The sequence below is a fragment of the Lonchura striata genome, chromosome 2 (assembly GCF_050655825.1).
Source record: "Lonchura striata isolate lonStrDom1 chromosome 2, ASM5065582v1, whole genome shotgun sequence".
Lineage (NCBI taxonomy): Eukaryota > Metazoa > Chordata > Aves > Passeriformes > Estrildidae > Lonchura > Lonchura striata.
In genome coordinates this window covers 151532642-151549200 of record NC_140704.1, presented here as the reverse complement: position 1 = coordinate 151549200, position 16559 = coordinate 151532642, and the positions used below count along the sequence as shown (strand labels likewise).

Here is a 16559-nt window from a genome sequence, read left to right as displayed (position 1 = left end):
CATGTCTGGCCCCCCACACCACATAAAGTGGTGTGGGGGGCCAGACACTACACTTTTGTATGCTTTATTCATAAGCTTACACATTTATTTAAATGAGTATTTTAACAGTGTCATTTGCATGGTCACCTTGGCAGTAGGCAAAATTATCATCTTTAACTAGAAAACATATGTTAAATCATGGGGTGACATGAGTCCTTCAAATTAAAAATGAGATCTTGTTGGCTTTGGCAATAAAAGAAATGATGGATGTTAAAAAAGGAAAAGGAACATTTATGAATAGTGGGTGTGCTGGAGTATATAATTAAAATTTTTATTAATATCGAGTCCTGGAAATGATTACAATTTCCTTCTGATACCTGAGGACCCTATAATCACTCATTTAATATTCTTCTTAAATTCTTCTGTATATGAATGTTTCATTGTTTTAGGGTGGAGGATTGTTGGCAATTTTGTAATGAGAAAAATAATTTAAATAATTGATTCTGACACATCAGATGATAAATCTCAGTCACAGCACAGGAAAATATGAAGAAAATTTGTTTTTGATGGCTTAGATTTTTCATTAATTTAAGTCAGCAGAAAGCTGTTGATTATAGATGCTGTTTTTGCACATCTTTCAATGAAGAAAAATAAAGGGAAAATTTTATATTTGATCCTTCACATTATCAGGGGCATTCAACTTTGTTAATTATATTCTCCTTCTGAAAAGAAAATCAGGATGAGAAGTAGAAATGAGGGAGGGAAAAGTCTGTCTCTCAGATATTTACATGACTCCTCTTGTACCCTCCTATTGTATTACTAACAGTCTTAAAAATATTAATGATTCAGTGACTTATATATGAGGGAAGAGATAATTTTTAAAAAATATGTGACTTACCTAAAGTAACATAGCTAGTCACCTGTTGGGTTAAGAAACAAATCCAAACTCTGCCTTAACTCCAGTGCTTACTCCACCCTTTCTTTCTCATTTTTCTCATGTCGGATCTTTTTCTTCTGAATTACTTGAGATCAAACCCATGGGGACACAGAGGTCCAGCATCGGTACAGGTGACCTTGTCTCAGGGTTGTACTCCAGCTCTTGGCTTCTCCTGGCCTCGCACCAATGGAATTATCTAGTTCCTTTAAGGGAAATTTTTTACATACAAAGGAGTCTTTGAGCTCTGCCCTTTGGTGCTATTGCCACCTTTACCTAGATTCCTGTTTCCCAGCTCAGAGCTTGTGGATCTTTTCTATTCAACCCTGCACCAGAGTTCTTAATTATTTTATTTGTTAATGGACAAAGCAGTGCAATGCAAAGCAGAGGAACACTGCTTTACATCTCAGCCCATGTTTGCCATGTTTACACTTGGCACCTACCTTGGCTGCTCTCAGCACCATGACTTCCTTACCTCTCCATAGGGGAAAGTCAGGTGGGATTGCAGAGTGTAGGAAATGCCACAATATGCATGAGAACACCTCTCAACCTTACAGCTATTGCCACAAGTTGGGAGATACAGGATTGTCAAAGATAAATGGGGTTTCATTTCCAAATGGTGTCTGTTGTCTTAATTTCTAGCTTCTATGTTTTGTATACCCATGTTACATTGATTTATCAATTTGTCAGTGAAAGACATTGGAAAATCAATAGCAGTCTTTGATCTGCTCTCTAATATGTGCTCCTCTGTTGGACATGCAGGGTAAAAAGGGAGAACCAGGATTCCCAGGAATCAATGGTCTGATTGGCCCTCAGGTAAGCTATGATTTCTTCATTTTCCTATAATATGTTTAAAACCAGATTTGGTGGCAACAGGGGACATGGAAGCACACAATGCAGCATGTGTGAACTTGCTCTTTATACTGTATTTGAAATTCATGTTTCTCTCTTTAAGATGCAAATAATTTTTCTTGTTGAGACTGAGAGATGTCTGTCTGACAGCAATTTCATTTACCTTCCAGAGTTTTTTAGCATCTTGGAACCAGGACAGCTGTGTTGTATGGGATTTCCCCATTGCTTGTGCTTATAGCAGCATCATCTCAGAGGGAAATCACTGATTTGAGTTTAGTGAGGAAGGGGGATTAAGTTAATCACCCCTTAACACTTTCTTTTTAAATCTTTTGGCAAATTAGAGCTCCATATTGTACCATAACATCATGAGGGCAACACAGTGTGGTTTATGTTAAGAATCGTCAGAGAGGCTTCAGCTCCACCATGGATCAGCCCATTTGGCCCTGTGTTATAATAACACTGACACCTCTGATGTAGTTTCTTGCTAACTTTTGAAGACAAATTCACCAGACCTGAATCACTTTGTAGGGTCACCCCTGCAATAAGAAAAATATCCACGGGAATGTCCTAAAGCAGGAAAGGTGCAACCTCACACTGAGCTGACCACTCAGAATAAAACTGAGCATTTCATTTGTTCCCCTTTCAATAGTAAATTAACAAACTTTGGCTTTAGGATTGTGTTTCAGTAATTGCTAAAGTTTGGGGAAGAATGATGAGCTTCCATTGCTACAGCTGTTGATGATGTTCTGCAACAAGTAGCACACTGCTGTACTGGCATTGGGTTTAGATGGTGGTCGCTGCTACCTGTATTCCCCAAAAAGCATCTCCTGTGGAAAAGCCATTGGGTCAGCATTCAGGGAAAGCAGTCAAGTCACACCACTCACCACAGCAAGCTCAGCAAAGAGAGGCAGAAGGGCCTTTTGTGTGGTCAGTTCCAGCAAGGTTTATTCCACCACACTGAAGGGAAACCAGGGACAAAAGAAAAGAGCACCTCTTCTACACAGGGTTCAGTGGGGGAGGGCACGGGGGTGGTACAAAGGGCAGGGCAAAAGGCATTGGCTTTCAGGGGAGATGGGGCAGGGCACCAGGGGTACCACAACCAATGCGGGAACAGGGAAAGGAGAAACCAGGGCAAGTTGTGCATGTGGGGAAAGGAACTGGGATGGGTCAGTGTTAAGCGAAAGTCCATAAGAAAATCCTTTCTTTTTACCCAGATGGTGTAAACTCTATGGTGTCTCCAAGGGAGGGCTCTGGGGATTTCCCTGAGGGGGAAGGAATCACACTTCTAGAGAGCAGATACTGATTGCTCATTTATTTGCTCTGGCAATTTATGCCCTTGTAAGCTGGAGGAATGATCTAGAAGTGATTTATGTGACAGGAATTTTGTAAAGAGCTGTTCACCTGTCTGTGGAGAATGTCAGAGAGGTAATCCAAGGAGTGGAGACCTCATGCAGGTGAAATTCCTTGTGTCCAGCAGGGAACTGTGCCCTGCAAAACACCACTCGATACTGGTTTTCAGATTCAAATACAGTGTTTCTAATGGATTGAAGAGATTTTAGAATCATAGAATATTCTGAGTTTGAAGGAACTCATAAAATCAAATCCAACTTCTGGCCCTTTACAGGAAACCCCAAGAATCCCTTCTGATGCCTAGGAGCTTACAAGAATGCTTCTTGAATTCTTGAATCATTGAGTCCAACACCCTGCTCTTGTTATGTTATTTTTCTTTGTTTGATTGGCTGTTAGTTTTGTTTGGGTGGTTGTGATTTGTTTTGGGTTTTTTTTGTTTGTTTTTGTTTTTTTGGGGTTTTGTTTTGTTTTGTTTTGGTTTTTTTTTTAGTTTTGGTTTGGTTTTTTTCATTGCCTTCATTTTGGAGGAAGATTTTCATCCATGTACTATTTTTAAGATACCTGACGGTATCCATTTAAACAATGTCACACTTACTTAGCTCAAGTTCCCTGTAAATTAAACATATATATGCATATGTTAGCAATTTTGTAAATGTATCTGTGAAAATTGCTGACATAGGATTAAGTAATTTTCCTTTTTGCACCAGCTAAATAACGTTAGCAAATTTTATGTAATTAAAACTGCACAAAATGCTTGCCCCATCAAGAGATCCTTAAATTGACTCTTCCTCCAAGCTAACTGCATGAAAGGTAAAATATTGTTCCTATTCCTGCAGTGGCACTCTGTTCTGAACATATTACTGCAGATTTCCATATTTCTCTTTAATGAAAATGCTTACATTCACTTTGTGACAAAACTACTTTTCAGCTTAACAGCACTTTTTGTGGCATTAGATTTTTAAAACATTTTATCAGCATTTTCTTTTCTTTTTATTATATTTTTTTCTAAATTAGGCTATGCCCCAAAAATGCCCAGGAAGAAAAGTGATTTTCTTATACTATAGTTACATGGATATTTATTGAAGTTACATATGGAAGCCTGTGTCAGCTGTTCCTGTGCTGTTCCCGTGGTGTTGAGGGACAACTGATTTCAGTTTGCTGCACATGAACTAGATTAGGACATGAAAATAGTCTCCCTTTCCTCTGCAATTTTAAATTTATGTCTTCTTTTGTTTTCTGACCTGATTGCCCACACTGATACCCGTATGACAAGAGGAAGGGGTTGATACAGGAGCTTTAGAAGGCTCATTGTTGCTGAAGGACATGGGAAAGATCTTCTGAAGTTACTACTGGGCTTTGTCACGAAGAATCGTTCCTGTCATGCTGAGTCCAACTGTGAAGCCACAGATCAGGCAGCTGTGCAAGGCAATTGACTTAAGGGCTACTCTTGTGGGTCCCTTCCAGCTCAGGATATTCTGTGATTCTGTGGTCCAGTGATGAACTGCAGCTGAGATAAGTCACTCCAAATCTCAAGGACCATTCAAGAGATTATTTGACAGACTCTGAAGCAGCATCTTGGAGGCAACTTCCCTGCTGGACTGGGGATGTTTTGTGGCAAGAGGGTAGTTTTGTCTCTCTGTGCACACACCAACTCAAACCAAGTTATAATATAAAAATATTTTTAAATATTTATTTTTTCTTCCAGATCAGCTGTGGTGGTGAACCTGTCCATCTGCTTATTTGTTTCATGTTGTTTGATTGGCACCTTTAAAAATGAGCATTTATTTTCCAGTCATCTTTATAAATGGTGCATCTTGCAACATCATTAAGCCATGGAATATAAATTCTGGATATTTTTTCCCTCTGGACTTGAACAATTTTTTGGCAGCAAGGACACAGACACCTGAACTTAATAATGTGTTTGTGTCGTTACTATTTATTTGTACTATTTTAGTGCCCTTAATCATAGCCCAAACTTTTATTGCAGTAGGATGTTCAAATGCAGACTGAAAAATGAGCATTTCTGTAAAGAACTGTAAGCTGAAATAGTTGTCTCAGGCACTCTGAGCTGCATCACTGAGTTACCAGGGCTGGGGTTTGGCTCCAAATGTCAGCACTTTTGGGGTTGAGAATAGGATGCAGGTGCCTGCTCCTGTTGGCGAAGATCAGTTAATGTCATCAGTGGATCCTGAAATTCTCTTAAAACAGGCCGCTACAAATGGCCCACTGAGCCACTGTCGAGGCTCCCCAAGCTGAGTGGGTACTTGCTGGCCACCTGTGAGACAGCAAAACACATCCAAAGTCTTTGAGATTTAAAGAAAAATGCCATAGCTCTGCCTTGCAATTCCTCTGGGCTGTTACTGAGGCTTGTCTTGTGCTAGATAACCTGGTGGTGTAAGTCAGACCTGAGAGGGAGGCCAGTACAAGCTGTAGCTGTTATGGTCCTGGCTGGCAGTGATTTAATTAGTATAGACATGTCTGTAGGGTGTGAGCTCAAGCCCAGCTTTTCTTAAGTAATTCAGGAAATAAATGGTCTCCTCTGAAATGCACGGTGACCCTAATGTATTTTTTATAGTGCAAGTTAATACTGCAAAATGTAAGAAAAGGATGTGGGCCCCAGCTGCAAAGCTCAGATTGAATTCAAACTTTGCCAGTGCTGCTTGGAATTGGAAGGTATTGCTCAGAGCGATCTTTAATAAGATCTGTACCTTTAAAAAAATAAATTAAAGAAGTCTTCACCTGTGAATATTGCTAATAGTGCTGAAACAAAAGACATTAAAGGAGGTTTTTTTATTGTTTTTTCTCACTTGCTGCACTGATTCAGTAAACCAACTCCAAGCAAACACATGAGGAAATAAATCTTCCTCTGCAGACAAAAGACATCATGTCCATAGCTTACATTAAGTAATTAAATTAAACACTGCCTTTCAGTGGAAGCAGGAAACTCTCCTAAAAAGACTGCTACATACAAAGTTAACTTTATTCCATACTTTTAAAGAGCTGCAAAGACAGTTCAGAGAAATTTTTGTTGACAGAACTTTTCTTTTAAATTTAATGTTGGTACTCCAGTTCCAATGCCACCTGATGAAATGACTGGGACTGGATCTGTGTATGAATTATGGCACTGTCACTATGCTGACTGTAGGACATATACTGTAGACAAATGCTCAGATCTGTTGGTTCTTCAGGCTTTTAATTTTACTGTCATCAGCAACAGCTTTTTTTATAAGTTCTCTTACCTTTTTTATTGATTTGTAAAGCAGAATTTAAGTAGAGAGAGAAACACAATGCTCTAATACAGCATTACAGGACACATCTCAGTAATAATTTCCATTTTGCATTAGATATAAGGAGATATTTCTTCACTGAAAAGGTGGTCAAGCACTGGATCAGCCTGCCCAGGGAAGGGTAGAATCGCTGTCCCTGGAGCTATTTAAAAGAAGTGCCAATTACAGATGTGGTTTGTCAGTGGCTGTGGCATCACTGGGCTGATGGTTGGACTCAAGGGTCTTAAAGGTCTTTTCCAACCATAACAATTCTCTGATTGTATACTTCAGATTCACAGCAGAAGTGGCTGGGATGAGAAATGAAAAGCAGATTTGAGAAGCTGATCCTGGAATCCACTTAGATGCTGTGGAGAAGTGGAGTGCTGGAGTAGCAAAGGACATAGTGAGAGATGTGGGCTGCTTCAGAAAATTGGCTGCAACAGATTCATTTCTGATGGAAAAGGAATGTAAATAAAATAAAGACAGCACAAAGCAACAGGAAAGGTCTGTGGGGTCTTTCTAAGAGGTGAAATTGTTGGGATGTCTTTGAAGTGGAGACGAGAGAGTGGAAGTGAAAAGGCTGTCAGTCTCTCAATTACTCATTTTGTTCTCATTTTGGCAGCAGACAGAATGCTCCTGCATGGCACTTCTTGTTTGAGAAATGCTACACTGCATTAACAGCCCAGACCAGGAACTGTTTTGATATGGGTTAAGGCCTTTGTCATAGTGTAAGAAAATCCAGACAATGGCATGAAATAATACACAGAAAATGTCTGTGTAGCCTATGCCTTCAGGTGTCTGGGAAAGCCATCAGACTTCAGTTTTCATTGTGGAATGTCATTTGTTCACCTCCCTGTAAGACTTAATCATCCATTATTTCATGGAAAAGAGATTTAGGCTAAGCAGCCTACTGAGGTAGTTACAGACAAAAGTTTATGTTCCTTTTCAGAGCCTCCTTAGGGAGTGCACAACCTAAATGTTAATATGTCTGCCTTTCCCAACCCATCTTCCAGCAAGGTACACACTGGAAGAGGAGAGCACTGGAGAGTGCATTCTAGAGGACAGACACAGCTGTGTCTCCAGTATGAACAGTGTCAGATTTCTTTCCTGAGTACTGTCACTGCATTTTATTGTCTAAGGAATGGGGCTGGATGAAACACAAGCCTGAAAAAAATCCACCCTCCACAATGTTTTTAAAGATATCTCATCCCAAAACACACATGCCTCTACACAATATTTAGATTTTAGACTTTAATGAACATTTGAAATATTTTTGTTTCAGAAAAGCAATTTGAAAATATTCTGCTCTAAACATTTTATTAAAATACTCAATGTTTTGTATTTGTTTTCCAAAGTGAGTTTGTGTTGATCTGTTTTAAAATCAAATTTTCATGTATCAGTTCTTGCTTCAACACTTACAAACCACATGTCAGAGTGTTTACCAGCCAGAAAAAAAAATAGACCCTGTGATTGTTTTCTTCTGGTTCAGGGTTTTAACGGGACAACACTGTGGTCTGGATTTGGAATAGGGACTCTCATCTGTATAATTCATCAAATAATCTTTGTAAAAGGTGGTTGTATAAATCAGGTGCTTTAATCTGGATTCACTCAAAAATGGAAGCAAAGAAAATAGATGGTGTGAGATTTTTTTGGGTAAACATTACACACAGTCCTGCTGCTGTAGTTTGTCATGTTGGGTTTCTTAAAACATAAATAAATTCTGTCAATTTGGTGAATTCTAATATTTAAAAAAAAATGTTACTTGCTCTGAATTGTACTCAGAAGACAGGAGAAGGGCTACAATATGAGATGTAATACAAGGGAAACAATTCTCTGCACAGTAGCAAAAGAGAGTGTTCTATAAAGCATATTTATGATGCATTTCTGCCATTTTATTTCACTTTATCCCAGCACTTGCTATAGCCCAGGCTACAGAAAGCAGGAAACCCAGTAGGGACAGTCAATGTACTCTGCTGTGTGCAGTCAGCTGGAGCAGGCTGCCATCACCCTGTGCATCTCCAGGGGATAATGCTGGCCATTCCATAAAACTGTTCTTTCTGTGTCCACCTCAGAGAAGATTTTATCAGAAGAGCTTCCCATTAGTGGGTTTAGCATTTGTTGGTACAACACATGGTGAGGCTACTTGTAAACCAGTTTGAACATGATATCCTGAGTAATTAGCTCTTGGAGGACAATGAAATTGAATTATTAGTGGTAATTTAGGAAAAGGACCAGATCAGTGGGATTCAATTTCAGGACTTACTGTTGCATAAGGTTGTTATGGTCTAGCATATGGAAAGTTTAAGAGAGCAATTAGAAATTGTCTTGCATAGTGAGAATACCAAGAGTTACTTGGAGAAAGAGCTGGGATGAGGAGGGTGCAGGACTTCACATTTTAGGGATTATACTGGTTGCTGACAGATGCTGGAGTAAGACTTTTCTTTTAGATCAGATTGACCCTGTCAATTAACTGTGTGGGGTAACACAAGATACCTGGGATTGCTTGGGCTGAGGCTGGGTCCTGACTGGGGGTTTTTACCTCCTGACTGAAGTTCCTGTTGTAGGGCTAGGAAGGATGGGTTTCCTAGTGGGAGACAGTTCACTTACTGACAGAGAGAGAACAAAATTAAATTATTAGGAAGGAACTGATGGAATTGTCAAGGAGAGTCTGCAAAGGCAAATTTACACATAGTCCAATCAGAATCAAGTTTGTCATTTTTCTGAAGCTTTACTGTCTTTCCCAGTACTCCCCCAGTTCTTCATGGAATCTCCTCTTGGAGCCTGTACCTTCTGTAGGGCCTCCCAGCAGTGCCCTGTAGCAGTGGAGCAGGGCCAAGAAGAATTCCCATGTCCTTGGTGTCTGTTTGCTCCCTCCAGCTGTGGCTGCACTCTTTTGTATCTGTGTGTAGTATTTTTCCTTGTGCTGGGCTTATTTGGACTGTTGAGTCTTTTCCTTGAATGGTGAAGCCTTTTTAAGTGAAGGACAGTCTTTACCAGGTGTCTCCTGATGGGTGTAGAATCTTGAACTGCAGGATCCAACTGCAGGACTCCCCAGGAATGAAATCATCAGCATCAGTGCATCTGAAGGCACTTTTTTGGGGATGTTTTGCTGCGTTCACATTTGAGGCACTCTACAAGTGAGAATGTTGCTGACAGGATAATTTCATGTCTGTTCTAAGTTGCAGGGAGGCAAGTTCAGCTAGAGTTTCCTATTGTGGTCTCTTTGCCCCATCTATTGGTGAGAGACTGTCTTAGCTCCAGGCTGAAGTTTGTGGATGTATTTTATAAGATCACTTATCTGCCATCTCTACCAAACCACTCCTAAAACAGATCCTTCTCCTCACTTTTTTTACACCATTTTCTTCTAATTGTCTACGTTTTTCATTAAAAATAAATGGTAATATTGATCTATGACTTGTAATGCCTTAATATTGAAGGATGAGAGGGAGAATGCTGTCTGGCCATTTTCTCTCTTGTATCAGTTGCTCAGTTTCAAATGTTTACAGAGGTTTTGGCTGGGGCTGTTTGTTGTTTTATTAAGTAGGATCACATCAGAACTCTCCTTATGCTGAAAACTTAAAATTAGTGAGATTGTCATGTTAGAAAGACAGAAAGGCATCCAGAGTAAAATTTCAGCTCAGTCACATATCCATTTCTCATGCTGTTTGCTCAGGTCCTGATCCAAAAAATACATTAACATGTTTCATTCTGAGCGTAGGAGAAGTCTTGTCTTGTCTACAGGAGAAGCTGGCAGTAACAAACACCTTTGTATCTAAAGCAACATACTAAGATTTGTCAAGACTGGAAACAAATCTCTCACAGGAAGCCAAATTTAACAATTTGCTTGATGCATAAAAATAGATCCATCTTTAAACCAGGTGGATATTGAGAGAATATCTCTCCTAAGAGAAACAGCTGTTGCAGGGAAATGAAGCAGCATGTTAAGATATTTCCAATTGAAAGTGTTCATCAAACTGTGAGTTTGTGAGAATCTTTTACTACCTAGAAGGTTGATGTCAAGCAACAGAATGGTGACAAAATTTGTTTTAAGATACTTGAATGATTGCAGCATTTCTCTTGGATTCGTATTTTTAACCCCACTCTCCCAAAAAAAAGCAAGCTCAAACCACAAGCCTGTTCATTCATTAGTTGCTTTCAGAATTTTTTTTTTTTTTTCAGAGGTAAATTATCCACTTTGAAACAACATGAACCAAGATTAGCTTTGTCTGGATGCTCCAAGGAATCCCACTGATCAAGCTTTGTGTTTTAGGTTACCACTGATGGCCTTGCACTCCTCCTTCTCTTGCACTGGAGTGGAGGATGGAGCTTCCCTTGTAGTAATGGCAGCAGTGGCTGAAGCAGAAGAAAATGTTCTACTTGTGTTCATGGCCCCTTGCTTTGGCATCTTGCACTTTTTGGGCAGAAGTTAAGCAAATAAAGCTCAGTGTTTTCCTACAGGGCCCCTGTTACACGGGGGAGGACCTTAAGCTTTCAGCTACTATAATTTGATAAATTGGCTTTGTTTCTTCTCTTGCAGGGACCTCCAGGGCCCCCAGGGATTGCTGGACCCCCAGGACCACCTGGGCCACCGGTAAGAAAGCCTGGGAATTTTGTTTTATATCAAAGAGAAGAAAAAACAGCTGGAGAAAATTTTAGGTCATGGCTTTCAGAGGGAACAGAGTTAAGGCCTCTGGCAATGTGGATTTTCTCTTCTATTTTCTCTGCTGCAAAGCCACAACTGCTCCTAGAGCACAGCTTCTCCCTGCTGAGCCTTGGAACCACACTGGTGCTTCCTGGGGATAATTCAGTGTCTCCAGGGCACCCCACAGCAGTGACCTGACTGCAGTGGAAGGGGAAAATGCACTTCAAGTGAAAGCAGCAATCTCCAGTGAGATTCCTACCGAGAACAGAAATACTGATTTATTTTTTCTCCTTATTTCATTTCTCAGGGACTGCCAGGAGAGATTGGAGTTTCTGGTAAAATTGGACCACCTGGACCAGCTGTAAGTGTTGAGGAACTGTTTCCCTCACCTCAAAGTTCTTCATTACTTCAGATAGTTTAATTGTGAAGTCTGCTTTTTTCCCCACATCTTTTCTGCATGCAAGATTTTAACATGGGCTCCAATACTATCACTTTTAATCCAGAAATGAGTTTCAGATACCTTCTGTGAATAAGAATTTTACCAGGTGCAGCCTCACTATTCCTACGGGATTGGATCATGATGTTTTCTTTATATGATACCTTTCAAAATTCCTTTCGTAATTGACACAATATTGTTTCTCCAAACCTGGAATTTCCTGAATCAGGCCAAATAACTCATGATTAAAATCTCAGATTTAGCAGAGTGTAGAAATTTCTGTTGTTCTTAAATCATAAAAGCTGAATAATTAAATACTTAGTATAGTATTGCCACCTACAGCCTGCAATGTGTGTGGATTCATTGGAAAAGGGAAGAAAACTTTTTTCTTGTGGTTTTAAATGCATTATAGGAATAAATTTTAATTCTTATCTTGCTGAACCACTCTGTCACTATGTGCTACATAATTTAATTTTAGGTGTCTATCTACTGTATAAGAAATTACCAAGATTTAAAAAGTGAAACAGATGTAAAAAGAAAATAGCTACAGGTAATAGGGACTTATAGAGAGTAAGTTAAAATGTAAGTAAGATACATTAAAAAAGTAAAGATCCTCAGTACATAAAAGCTCTCTACTGGAGTTTTCCTATAGCAATGCTGACATCCAGTGGTCATTCACTAAAACTGGGATACTGAAAGAAAGGGCAGAGTAAAAATATACAGTGAAAATTTTTGTCTTTTGAGACATAGTAGGAAATAAAAGTCAAACCAAAATGCATGAGGGGGTTCTTCTTTAACTTAGGGGAGTGGCAGGAGGGATGAGCTGAACATATGTATGCTGAGTTTGCTGGTGACACTTTAAAGAACTGGCACTTAGAGCTTGTGTTTTCCCCTTGTTTAGGGGCTGCCTGGCAAAGATGGACTCAGTGGGCTTCCCGGGCTTCCAGGTCAAAAGGCAAGTGACACCACAGACACTGGGATTAAGCTGCTTACCTGGGCAGATCATTGGGGTGAGCAAGCAAGGGAAGCAGGAAAAACACAGCTGGGCATTGCAAATAATCAGTCAGGAAATCCAGTGGCTCTGGCAGGTCACGGCATGTATTCAAGGCACAAAGAAGAACAAAGAAGTGTAGCAGGCTCCAAAGATGTTCCTTTCTTTTCTCCTTGAAGGACTGGAAAGAGATGCCATCCACCTGAGCCTTCTCTAGGTCTGTGTGGCAGAAAATTGGTTCTTTATTATTCCCTACTTCTTATGCCTCATTTAAAAGGTTTTCCAAATTATGGCTTGGGAAGGGGAGTTGTCTCCTCCATTGTCTTTGTACTGGGAGAAAGGAGATAGTAAATGTAGAGATAGGAGACCCTTGACTTCTTATCCCCCTTCAAATAAGGGACAAATAAATGTACGATATTTTGACTACAAAGGCCAAACTAGGTTTTGGGGATAATGATTATATTAAAGATTATTATATTAAAGAGTTCTTAACCATCTATTGCCTTATTGCCTTGGCAAAGGTTTTCTTGCTTCTGATACTTGATCCCAGGTCTAGCAGAGTCCCCATTTATTGATGAATAAAGATGAGAAATTGGCACTCCATAACTTATTTCTGATGTTAAACAAAGTTTAGATTTTATTCACACATCTGTGTAGTACTTACTGCACTTCCAGCTATGTAGCCACATTTCAGCCACTGCAGCCTCTGCTATCTATGCTGAATGACACCCACATTGGAAGGTCAGTTTTAAAGTATTTACACAATGGATACAGTGACCAAGGCCCCAGTCACAAAATTTTACAGTTTTTTGAAACACTGTCTAACTAACAACATAGAGTTTGAAGAAACTGAATGGAGGTTTTTTTTCCCAAATAATTCAGTGTGTACATCTTTAATGGAATTGTGTCATTCCAGAAATTCTCGTGTAGAGTCCTGCAGATGTGATTGTAAATGGCACTAGAATGGAAAAATATTCCAGGAAGCATATTCTCATATGACTCCATTTACACCCTCAAGGTGATCCTGAGGAGCTGAGTTAAAATATTCCTCACCATTGACTGCAAATGTGCTGCACAAACTCCCAGAGGAGTTTGTGTATTGATCTGTTGTGTTCCCTGCAGGGAGAACGAGGGGAAAAGGGTGAGGATGGCTTTCCTGGAAAAGCTGGCCCTAAGGTAAGGGACTGTATTTCATAGTCTGCTGTATCCACTGAGTCAACCAATGTGTGATTTTGGAAGGTCTTATACTGAATCAGGAGAAGAAGATTCCTCTGAAGTTGGAGACATAAGGGGATGAGGAGATGGGGTTCACTAACTTTTATGGTGTTCCAAAATACCAACCCAGGTTTGATGCTCCTCTCTCAAGCCTAAGTGTGCAGGGAGATCTAACCTGGACCTTGCACTGGCTCCCTGAAGGCTGCATTCCCAAGCCATAAAAAAAAGGCAATTTCAGAGCCTTGTGGGATGTAGGTAGAGCAACATGGACCAGTAGGGACCACATTTTGCTAATGAGGAAGTGTTCTTACCAAAGGATCAAGTCCTTACAATGTTAAAGATTTGATTTTGTTTTTCCAGGGTGAACCAGGGAGCCGTGGCCAACCTGGTGAGCAGGTGAGCAGAAAAACAGGCTTAACAGCAAACCTGACTTGTCAAAAGCAAGTGACTACATGAGATAAGAAATCCATTTGCCAATGACAAGATCTATGCATGTCACTTGCATCTGTGATTGAAGGTGCAGCAGTAGTATGGATGAGACTTATGGTTGATTTAAGAGGTCTTTTCCAACCTTAATGATTCTATGATTGATGGAATAAGGCTACAAATCCAAGGCACAAATCAAGGTTTATTGGGATAAGGGACTCATAAAGTTAATAACAATTACCCCACTCTGTGAGTCTGGACTGTACTGCTGCTATTCCAAAAGCCCTTATAATCTGCCTGATAGGTATCACTCAGTTCCCAGGAAAGTATCCTTACCTGGTGTCCCAGGTAAGGGGAAATCACCACAGCATGGGCAAATGATTCCTCAAGAGTGTTTTCATCAGGTTCTAAGGGAGGAGTGGTTTCTGTACTCTTCCTTGATGTCACTTCACTGTAGCTGGGCAAACAAATTATCAGGCTTGAAGTTCCCAGGCAGGATTGGTCCAAATGCAACAAAGGGTCAGATCCCAACCAGAACACTGTTCCTTGGCCTGAATCATCTCCCTGCACAGGGCACCTTCCAAGACACTTGCCCCTCTCTCCACAATGTGAGGTCCTCCGCATGTTTCATAAATGTTCTCTTTCCTGTCATAAATTGAATAGTGCTGTCCCTGAGAGGACTTCACTTTTCACATCCTCTGAATTTTGACAGTAAGTTGCTAGTAGCAGATATATGAATGCTATTTCTTCATTCAGTTATGTACCACCCTCCAGATGCCATTCTACTCTGCATTTCTGTGGTACAGATGAGAACATTATGTTGGCCTATGCCAGATAATTCACTGAAGTCAAGATACATCAAGAAAATGCTTTCTTCTTGTCTGCTTAGCTTTCATGTCTATGGAGGGAACTGGATGGGTTTTATATGATTAGTTTTTAACAAATCTACATTGGCTGTTTTGTATTAACTTTCTGTCCTTGAACTCATAGAAAGTCACTGATATTTTGCTTCAGAACCTTTTCAGAAGCCAAATTTACACCACGTTTTTATTTTCCCTCTAAATTCTCCTCTGTCTCCTTCAACGTTAGATGCTCTGATTACTCTCTGGATCTCTGGAATCGCAGGGATCCCACTGTCATTTACATTCCTGTAAGTGTCCAAGGCCAGATTGGAGCAACCTGGTTGAGGGAAGGTGTCTCTGCCCATGGCAGGAGGCTGGGACTAGAAGATCTTTAGGGTCCCTTCCAACCCAAACCATTCCATGATTCCATGACAGCCAGGATCCCACGGTGGCTCTGAGAAAGCACCACTCCATCTGCCACCAAATGCCACTTTCTTTAAAATTCTCCCAACACCACCTGGATGATCTTAGACATCCTCAGTTACTACAGTATCTTGTTTCTCACCTGATTTTGTCTAAAGACCCATTGCACCTCTACCATGATAATATTTTGTTCTCCCTATACTTAAAATAGTCTCTTTAGAGATTAATTTTTCTTGGTTCAGTATTTGTACAAGACTTAGTGAATTTGGATCCTGTCCATGACTGATCTCCTTTGTGATATTGCACTATAAATTCAGATAGAAAAGAATTATAAATAGGAAACCATATGGTTATTTTCAGATTACAAACTGGGTCAACTGGGAGCTAAAACTGAGAGTATGTGATATATTTAGGAGAAAACACATGACACAGAGATCATAGTTACTCCAATAACAAGCATTATAAAGCAGAAACTCACAGGTAATGTTCAAACAGAAATAAATCCAAATGTTCAATAGTGCACTCAGATAATTCTAGATCTGTTCACCGGGTGACACCTGTACTGTTCAGATTAATACACTGCAGTTTTTGCATTTCCAGACTACACCAGATCATTAATGATGAAAATAAAAGTCAGATTGTATTTCTTTTTCTGCTTTCATTTGCTTGCTTGATCCTGCTACAGTACAGGATGAAAGAAAAATGTCCTAAATCCTCTGGCATCAGATAACAGGCAAAACCCAGAGAAGTCGTACTTGCTGCTTTAAGAAATGGTTAAAAAAAATTTAAGAAATTATTTGATAATCAAAATAATCTCATTTTCTCTCAGCAAACTACAACTACCATCAATCTCATGAGAAAACTCAGGCAGGGTCTGTCTTACAGCATTCAGATTTCACACACTTCATCTTGTTTTCAGGGTGAAGCAGGTTTTCCTGGTCTTAGGGGCTTACCAGGACCAAGAGGAGAAAAAGGAGACCGGGTGAGTGACTTTGAGCCACAAGTTGATCTTCTTTTGGCCCTTTAGCACCAGGAGGACTTATCTTGAGTGTCCCTAGATGATGTCCCTGGTGTGATGGCTGTGGTGAGCAGCTGATTGGCTACCACCAAGGTTACTAAGTACCCAAGAAGTTATTCCCTTCCTAGTGACTGTTCCCAGTTGGCACAGAGGTGCTAATGAGCAGTGTCTGTCCCAAATGGGAA

The 16559-nt window shown here is 40.1% G+C and overlaps 1 protein-coding gene across 3 annotated transcripts in view; it reads left to right on the top strand.

Moving 5' to 3' along the window:
• Positions 1-16559, top strand: part of COL22A1 (collagen type XXII alpha 1 chain) — a 218588-nt gene that overhangs the window by 141685 nt on the left and 60344 nt on the right. For all 3 annotated transcript variants that reach the window (XR_014953121.1, XM_085572597.1, XM_085572598.1), the window contains exons 24-30: positions 1676-1729; positions 10919-10972; positions 11331-11384; positions 12361-12414; positions 13573-13626; positions 14026-14061; positions 16276-16338. Coding sequence is in view for 2 of the 3 variants with exons in the window: in XM_085572597.1 (XP_085428723.1) it covers positions 1676-1729; positions 10919-10972; positions 11331-11384; positions 12361-12414; positions 13573-13626; positions 14026-14061; positions 16276-16338 (369 nt within the window). In the remaining variant the exon portion in view is untranslated. The remainder of the gene's footprint in view (positions 1-1675; positions 1730-10918; positions 10973-11330; positions 11385-12360; positions 12415-13572; positions 13627-14025; positions 14062-16275; positions 16339-16559) is intronic.